The sequence below is a fragment of the Centropristis striata genome, chromosome 15, assembly GCF_030273125.1.
Source record: "Centropristis striata isolate RG_2023a ecotype Rhode Island chromosome 15, C.striata_1.0, whole genome shotgun sequence".
Lineage (NCBI taxonomy): Eukaryota > Metazoa > Chordata > Actinopteri > Perciformes > Serranidae > Centropristis > Centropristis striata.
Genome location: NC_081531.1, coordinates 33,738,312 through 33,747,849, shown reverse-complemented (window position 1 = coordinate 33,747,849; position 9,538 = coordinate 33,738,312). Strand labels below are relative to the sequence as shown.

General features: G+C 35.4%; 1 protein-coding gene across 1 annotated transcript; it reads left to right on the top strand.

Annotated features, from left to right (window-relative positions):
• Positions 1 to 1,367: 1,367 nt before the first annotated feature.
• On the top strand, positions 1,368 to 9,153 carry cldn15b (claudin 15b). The gene is made up of 5 exons (XM_059351992.1): positions 1,368 to 1,584; positions 4,193 to 4,357; positions 6,316 to 6,397; positions 6,537 to 6,647; positions 9,002 to 9,153. Exons 1-5 carry the CDS (start codon positions 1,368 to 1,370, stop codon positions 9,099 to 9,101), a joined length of 675 nt encoding a protein of 224 aa, XP_059207975.1. The 3' UTR covers positions 9,102 to 9,153.
• Positions 9,154 to 9,538: the final 385 nt, after the last annotated feature.

Here is a 9,538-nt window from a genome sequence, read left to right as displayed (position 1 = left end):
AAAGAGGAATTTACATTGAACATAGATTTTACTAGATTACTTTACATTTATAGGTGAACACAGTCCCAATAAACCTTACGAACAGTATTATAGAGTTGTAAGAATATCTTTAAATTGTTCCAGTGCTTCTTTTTCACACAGTATAAATGTATTTAATCCAAAGCATATGCAAATATAGTTATTGCATAGTGTATTTTAGAAGCATTTGAGTCAAGCTGTCATTAATTCTTGTGATATGGTACTTTATTCTTGTTGAGACTACTAAAAATGCAATGCAATTCTGTACAAAACACATAAAATTACATATTAAAACCATAAAGCAGTTAAGTTGAATGTGTTCTTGTGTGTAAACCATTTGAAATACATGGTCGCCCCTAAAGTTAAAACATTTTTTACCTCTTTTCATGAAATGATTGTGCCAATGTGATTTATTCTTGAAAGATAAAGTGTATATCTTCTCAAGACTTTATTAATCAATCTCTTCCAAACACATCACAATGAAAATGAAACCACAATTAACAGGATTGTGTCTGAAAATAAAATTATTCCAACTTCATGGGCGACCATGTAGATTAAACGATTACTCGACTAATTGAGACCTCGATCGACGACAGAGAATCGCCAACTTTCAGCCAACAAAGTCCGTTTTAATGCAGAAATGGCAGATAATGATGTGTTCAGCCTCTCAAATAGAGACACTTCCTCCTTCTCTCTGTTTTATATCATATTAAACTGAATATATTTGGGGTTGGAAGTGACAAAGTAAGATTTTTTTAGAGGGTTTTTTTGTGACCAAAAGGCTGCAGTGGTACTTCATCACCATGACGATAAAAGTCTGTGCTACATTTGTTAAACTAATGAAGAAAAATCCTTCAGTTGTCGGACAAGCAAACAGGTTTTATCTGCAGGGCAACAAATGTGGTCCTCTGTGGGGTCGGTTTGAGGTGATGCACCCTCACCAACCTACCCATCATCCCTTCAGCACGGAGCCAAAATGTGGCTCGAATCCCATCAATAACGGTTTGATATTATTGACACAGGGTTCAAAGCAAATGTCAAAAGGTGACAAATAGCTGCAAGTCTATAGACGGACTTCACCTCCCCGTTGTCCCTTAACTTGGGTAAACATTTGGAGTCTTTGAAAAGGTTCAATAGACTCAGGAATAATAGGGGAAATCATAAGTGGGCTATTTGGAATGAATCATTGATTTGTGGTTTTCTGTAGCAACTCAGCCCAGGGGTTGGTGGGAATCGGTGTGGCACACTGAGACTTTGGGGCCAAGAAATCCACACGTTTGTGCTCGGAGTTAACGTTTGTTGACTCTCTCTGGATAAGTTTTGGGTTTGGACAGAAGAAAAAAGGGAGTATGAATGCGATAGTGGAAGCTTTAGCCTTCTTCTTGGGGTTTCTGGGCTGGCTAATGGTCGGGATCGCCCTTCCGAACCGATACTGGAGAGTCTCATCAGTGGACGGAAACGTTATCACCACATCCACCATCTATGAAAACCTGTGGATGTCCTGTGCGACTGACTCGACGGGAGTTCACAACTGCCGGGACTTTCCATCTTTGCTCGCACTTAGTGGTATGTGGCCAGCACAGTAATGGTTTTATTAGTATTAATGACTTCTTATCTGCCTTGATCGCTAATCCACCCACTCAAGGAATCAGGATGTTTTGAACCGTGAGGTAGCAAACAAAAAAGACTCCACAAGCAGAATAAAACAGCTTTTGGAACAAAAACAAAAAAATATATATATATATTTTTTGTTTTTTTTCCCAATGTGTTAAGGTACTTTTATGAACAGTAAACAGTTTGGCTCTTGAAGATTCACACTGACTGAATTCAGTCAAATTTTATACAACTGGGTCAAATCCAACAGTGGATTTGCAATATCAAATTGTTTACCTTGATGAAGAAGGATCTTAGTGTGAACTAAGATACCTACGTGTAAAAGCTTATCAGGAGCAATCTACTGTCCTGCTTATAATCTGTAGTATCGACAGGTAATATAAGATGTGATAAGATGACAAGATAAGAAAACACGACCCGAGTGAACCGAGACAACTAGATACTATGCTACGAGACTGTCTTTTGGCCAAAACTGTTAATCTTCACTATAAATATAGAGAAATGTAAATATCTCTAAAAGTGATACCATGGACCAAGACCTCTCCATGTTTTATATTCACTGTATCAACTCTTTATGAACTCCTGGAGCTGCTTGATAACAAGTTGATCATTTGAATCAGCTTAGTTTGAGCAGGGACAGATCTAAAACTCATCACAGGTTGAAACATGCACATACAGTATATCTTTCTGTCTTGTGAAAAAGTGAATCATATTTAAGTGTTGTGGCTGAAGTTGTACTATGTCAACAGCTCAGTTAAAGCAGTGTTTCCCAAACCTCTCCTGGAGCACCACTTGTCCTGCATGTTTTAGATCTCTCCCTGCTCAAATCCAGCTGATTCAAGTTATGAAGTTGTTATGAACTCCAAAACTGCTTGATAACATCATGCAGGACAAATGGTACTGACAAATGGAACGCTGGTTCCGGCTGTGCTCATTGGACTACACTGCAAAAAAGCCAACTTTTATTTTTTGGCCTAAAACAGTGATTTAAGTTGGTAAAACTTGGAAATATAAATTATTGACATTTAGGGCAATAATGTAAGTTAGCACAACAAAGGAAGCCAGTTGTCTGCTCAAAAACAAGTTTGTGAGTTGTTGTTACTTATATCTTTAAGTTGGGGTTCAAAACAAGGGACAATAGTTCTGATAACTCTTATTTGTTTGTTGTGAAATGCTGGAAAGCGGTGAAATTTGGTCATTAGCGAAAGCAAGCGGCTAACTGACGCTAGCGGCTAGCTGATTGTTAAAGCTATAAGAGTAGCCATTAGCGTATCAATGCTAACTCAAAATTGTGGTCGCAACATTAGCTGACATTTCATAGCAGCGTTACAATCGTGTTGAGTTGACAAAAATCTGAATTCAGAGTTGAGCAAACTCAAAAACAAAACTTAAAATATGTTGTTTAATTGTCCAACTTGAAATTTTATCTAAGTTTGTTGCCTTGAAATTTTGAGTTCACCCAACTTTTCTTTTTTTGCAGTGTAGGCCTACCGTCAGCGAGCCTTTAGGGGGCTTACATCTGAAGCGACAAGTCTTTTACCCTCTAAACCCCAACAAGGTGTTTCAGGGCGTTTTTTTTGCTATTTTTTACATTTACTCTCTGTGGTCTTGTGGCCTGCAGCTCTATGGAATAAGCACAATCATGGCTAGAAGAGTGAACAACTCAAAAAAGTATTTTGTGCAGAATAACACAGTAATTAATAACAATTAAATAATTGGAATAAAATGGAATTTAGATATACAATACTTTTCCAAGTGCCCACAAGTGTCATGAATGTTGGGGAGGAAAAATTGGGTCTCCACATATTATACATATTGGATTATTTACATAGAATAGAATAGAATATCGTTATTGTCATTGTCGCATGAACAACAAAATAAAGTGCATTCTTGTTCGTGCTAGAATAAAAATAAATAAATAAAAGCAAAATTAATAAATAATAGGAATATAAAAAACAGGAGAAAAATAGATAGATAGATAGATAGATAGATAGATAGATAGATAGATAGATAGATAGATAGATAGATAGATAGATAGGTTGTCACAGCAGTCCGGTATTCAAGTACAATAAAAATAAAATACAATAGAATAAAATAAAATAAAATGGTAGCATAAATAAAAACAACAATAGAAAAAAACACAGAATACAACAAGGACACTTAAGAAGTTAAAAAAAAAAAAATGTAACAACAACAAACAAACATAAACAAAAAAAAGAACATATCCTCATGGCATCATTTAAGGCCTTGATGGCTGATGGGTAAAAACTGTTTTTGAGTCCATTTGTCCATTTGATTTTGATAAAGTTATTGTCAAATATATTTTTCTAATTCAAGATATGTTCAAGGACTGTCAACAAAATTCAATCCTGATGCTAATGTCTGTTTTTAAAGTTTCTTTCTAAATGCTTCAGAGGGTTAAAGCATGCATTTTTGACTTGTGAAGAAAATAATGGTGCTTGCTTTTACCATGCAACTGTGCATTTGATTTGTAGCATATATATTATATAGATGTATGATGTTACTAAAAGTACATATGTTGTCTTTATTTTGCACGCAGGGTACATTCAGGCCTCCCGGGCGCTCATGATCGCTTCCATTGTGTTTGGGACATTTGGGCTCGTGGCTACTCTTGTGGGAATGAAATGCTCCAAAATAGGGGGAGAAAACTACCTCCTGAAGGGGAGGGTCGCTGCGATTGGAGGAGCATTTTTCCTGCTACAGGGTAAGGACTTAATGGAAAATGTTTGATCAGGAGTCACTTCAAATGTGCTGTGCTGGGGGAAGAAAGGCCCATGAGTTTATAGTACGATAAAATGACTGAGGGAAATGTCCAGTCCCCAGGAGGACACATAAAACACATAGAAAGGTAAATCATGTCTGACACTGCTATCTCTGTGTACAGAAGACAAGTTATCAGAAAATGGGTCACCAGTTCAACAGGTTATCTAACAAACCTGCTGATGCACAAAAGCCTGCCATTACCAAAGGTATTTGGATAGTGAGCAGATATCTCGGGGACCGGTGTGTGAACAAACAAAACATTATTGCTATTATGTCCAACAATTCCTTCAACCTATAAAACAACATATGTTGTTTGTTCGTACTCCCACTAAGATCCACAAGAGCGTTTCCTAAATTAGTGGCCCTACAGAGGGGGGAAATATTAGGTATTTTTGTTGGCCAGCCTGGAAGTTAACATCAATCTATTGAGAAGATGGGGTTTTTTCGCCTATGGGGTTTTTGCATTGGATTTTAGATCATTGCAGAAAATAAGCTCTGAGGCAAACACACGTTTCTGATGCTGACACATTTTGTTCAGCAGAAAAATCTTAAACAAGAAAAAAAACCCACTTTTTTGATGTTAGAAGCTTCTTTTAGTTAGAAGAGGTTTTGTTAGCAAATCTGTAGCCTAGTGAATTGTTAATTCACCTAATGTACAATCTACAAGAGTTTGAAAGAGCAGGGAAAAACACAACTACGCTGCAAAAAAAAGAAAAGTTGGGTGAACTCAAAATTTCAAGGCAACAAACTTTGATAACATTTTAAGTTGGACAATTAAACTAAATATTGTAAGTGTTGTTTTTGAGTTTGCTCAACTCTGAATTCAGATTTTTGTCAACTCAACTGTAAGTTGTACTAACTTATAATTTTACATTGTAATAACTTTTAATCCTTACTTACCTGCTAACTTCTGCAATGTGCCGAATTGGCACGATTGTAACGCCACTATGAAATGTCAGCTAATGTTGCGACCAAAATTTTGAGTTAGCATTGATACGCTAATGGCTACTCTTGTAGCTGTAACAAGCAGCGCTGCTAGCATCAGTTAGCCGCTAGCATCAGTTAGCTGCTAGCTTTCTCTAGTGAATTTCACCGCTTTCCCACATTTCACAACAAAGAAATAAGAGTTAGCAGAACTATTGTCCCTTGTTTTGAACCCCAACTTAAAGATATAAGTAACAACAATTCACCAACTTGTTTTTGAGCAGACAACTGGCTTCCTTTGTTGTGCTAACTTACATTATTGGATATTATGGACATTGGACATTATTGGCAATTAACGTTGGACACAACCATCAGTCTCCTGGGTGTTTGTTTGACGCTCCACCCCCAACTTTCACCCTACGCGGACTTTGCTGCTCTTTATACCACATTAACTTACTACGTCCTTCTGCTCCCGTCATAACACTGTATTTTTAAATTTTATTTAAGACTCTTTAGTCAGTGTCTTCAGATCACAAAAAAGTGTGCACATGGCACAGACCCAACATACACAATATACAATTGTAAAGAACGTATCAAGTTGCTCTGCTGCACCTTTTTTATTATCTATATTTTTAAACTTGCTTTTCATTTTTAATGCTTTTAATTAAAAAAAAATATATTTTTATGTCCTTTCAATGTGAAGCACTTGGTGCGTGTAATTTATTTATATACTGATCATACTCCATTTAAATATAACTTGTACAACTTGTAGAGTGGATATAAAGGAATAGTCACTCCTTGCAACAAGCAGCTTCATAAATAATAGTATAATATTACATTAAATGGTTTAAGGTCTTAAACAGTTTCCCTTTATAATGTAAAAACCCAACATTGACCTCGTTCATGCTCGTTACTGTCTGCATTGAAATAAATCACCCCACTTGTCCAAAGTAAAGAATGTTTTGTGTTTTGCAGGGATTTGCACCATGATTGCTATATCTTGGTATGCAGCCAACATCACACAGCAGTTCTTTGACCAGTTTTATCCGGGGACAAAGTGAGTCAACACATTCTGCATCAGCCTGAGTTGAAAAGAAACGGAACAATAGCTGAATGGCACAATGTTAAGTTTCTGTTTACCATGGATTCAATAATGATACACAGAAAAACATATGTTCTATGTTTTTGTACTACAGGTATGAGATTGGAGAGGGTTTGTACATCGGCTGGTCTTCAGGCACACTCGCCATCTGTGGAGGTTCGTGCTTGTTGTGCGCTTGCAAAATCACCAAACCCAGTGAAAAAATGTGAGTATGTGTTGATTAGGGGTGTGCCATATCGTATCGTTCACGATAATATCGGTATTATTTTTTTATGGTTAAAGAAATACATATCATGATATTGGCAACGTTCCTACTTCTTGATGATGTAGTGGTTAAAGTTGTTTTAATCACAAAAAGCTACTTACTCCCTGTCGCTAAACACATGCAGCTTTCAAAATAAGAGCACAGTGTATGAAGAGAATCCACCACAGAATTTACAAGAAGACTCTAAAAATAAGATGCCTTAAATAAAACATACAAGAACCTTTATTCTCCTTTACAATATTTCATTAAAATATGCCCCCGGAACCCCTAAATGGTTATTTTTTATTATTTGCTCATACTCAGGAGTCTAGAGTAAATTTTTTGTATTTGACAACTGTTGAGATTTGCACTTCACACTACATGTTAGAATTTTATTTATTTATACAGACTAAAAAAAACATATTTTCTATATCTTTTTAAGTATTTCCTAATATCGTCAAGAATCTTTTAGGGCCATATCGCCCAGCCCTAGTGTTGATTGAAATCTTCATTTCGAGTACAAGTACAGTAATCCTTTTTCATAGACCATAAAGAATAGTGCATTAGTAAACAGTCAGTTGAACTTTTCTAATCCTACCCCCAGTCCATTAATCCTTGTCTTATAAATCAGCATTGGCTCCCTTATTTAATCATAAATTATGAATACTAGATAATTACATATGTAATATATATTTATATACAAATAATAAGACATACATCATCTTAAGCCAAATATGTCCTGCAAAATATAATTTATCAACCATTTACCTTATTAAACTTACATACTGATTTCTTTTGTCATCTATAAACATGCTCTACTACCATAATTGATTATAAATGATATAATAACTTAGCTTTCCCCTTACATATCTGTATTATCAGGTCATTGTGCATTATAAATACCTTTCACTGTACAATGCTGCAATTTATTTTATATTTCTTAATAATTTGCTCATTTCCATTTATTGTTATTTTATTGATGCTTCTTTCTATTTTTGCTGTGCACTTTTCGCTGCTTTAACACCGGAAATTTCCCCATTGTGGGACATATAAACAGTGGCGGTTCTACACAGGGGCCTCCAGGGGCCCCTGCCCCTGTGAAGAAGCCCTTGGCCCCTGCTGTGGCCCCTGTGTCAAATTAATAATAAAGTGATCAATTGAAAACGATGAATGACGGAACAATTCTTACCTATTTTTTCTTCAAACAATATGGCATTGTACACAAAAGGAACCCAAAATGTGTACATTGTGTAGTTAAATAAAAGCAATAAAAGCTTGTGTATATTAAAAAAAACGATCATTCTCACTGTACTGCACTTTCAAAACAAATAAAAAGTAATTGTGCACAAAGATGAGAAATATCATTGTCGTATAAAAATAACTGTTCTTGTTGGCAAGTCTCATTGCTTCAATCAATGTATTTGTATCTTCCAAATATACTTAAATTAGATTTTTAAATCAGGTAAATTAAAGGTTTTGAATGCTTAAATATCATCTTTTCAGTTTTTAAATATGCCCCTCTGATTAAACACTGGCCCCTCCTTGGCCCCCACAGTAAAACTGGTCTAGAACCGCCACTGCATATAAAGGAATATCTTATCCTATCTATGTATCTATCCATCTTTCTATTTACATTCCTATATATATATAACATGCTGCTGAAATATATGAAATTAATTCACTGCATGTAGTAAAATACACTACCGGTCAAAAGTTTTAGAACACCCCAATTTTTAAAAACCCCAGTTTTTTATTGAAATTCAAGCAGTTTGCGTCAAATGAACAGCTTGAAAGGGTACAAAGGTAAGTGGTGAACTGCCAGAGGTAAATAAAAAAAGGTAAGCTTAACCAAAACTGAAAAATAATGTACATTTCAGAATTTTACAAGTAGGCCTTTTTCAGGGAACAAGAAATGGGTTAACAACTTAACTCTATGGAGTCTTGGGCTATTTTGTCCATTTTTGAATTCTTTTCATGTCTTTTTTTGGTCATTTTGTGTCTTTTTTTGTCATTTTGTGTCTTTTTTTGGCCATTTTGTGTCTTTTTTTAGTCCTTTAGTCCAACATAAAATGTGATTTTGAATCTTTTTTTTTTACTTTCAAACACGATCATGCTCAATAAAGAATTTTAAATGTTGCAAATGTGCATTAATTTCAGAGTACACTGAGACATTAAACTGCATAATTTTCAATTAAATTCTGGAAAAGTTGGTGTGTTCTAAAACTTTTGACCAGTAGTGTATATGAAATTAATTCACTGCATGTAGTAAAATATGTGCATTTTCTTCTAACTTAAATGCATGTTTTGTGTTTCAGACCATATCCATACCAACCGTCCTCCAGAGGACACGTGCTGTCCACTGTGGGGACGTCGCAGACCGCCCCGAGCAACTACGGAAGAAATGCGTACGTGTGAGAGGTGATGGTGCAGAAGGGAAACACGTCTGGCTTGGAGTCAATTTACAAGTTGGCAGCATTTACAATGGAAAACACCACAGTAAAGACTCATGATCGCTGTATATTAGTTTAAGAGCACTAACCTTGATTTGATAGGTCCAATCGAAACCTTTCAATGATACATACTTGCTGTTAATTCCTTTGTAATGAATATTTACTGTGAAAAAAACATATACTTCACTCGCTAGCTGTGCGTTAACCAGGAGAAACTGACAATGAAAAGCATTTTTTAACAATTTTGATCACTACTATAATCTGCAAGTAACAATTATTTTCATTGTCGATTATTATCTCAATTGATTAAAGAGTTGTTTGACCTCAAGAAAATGGTAAAAAAAAAAAAAAAAGTATAATCAGTGTTTCCCAAAAGCCAAATATGACGTCCAAAAAGTAATT

Coding starts and splice junctions, on each gene's coding strand:
- cldn15b (XM_059351992.1), top strand. CDS start 1,368: ATGAATGCGATAGTGGAAGCTTTAGCCTTCTTCTTGGGGTTTCTGGGC. Junction 1,585..4,192: donor ATCTTTGCTCGCACTTAGTG/GTATGTGGCCAG, acceptor TTTTGCACGCAG/GGTACATTCAGGCCTCCCGG. Junction 4,358..6,315: donor AGCATTTTTCCTGCTACAGG/GTAAGGACTTAA, acceptor TGTGTTTTGCAG/GGATTTGCACCATGATTGCT.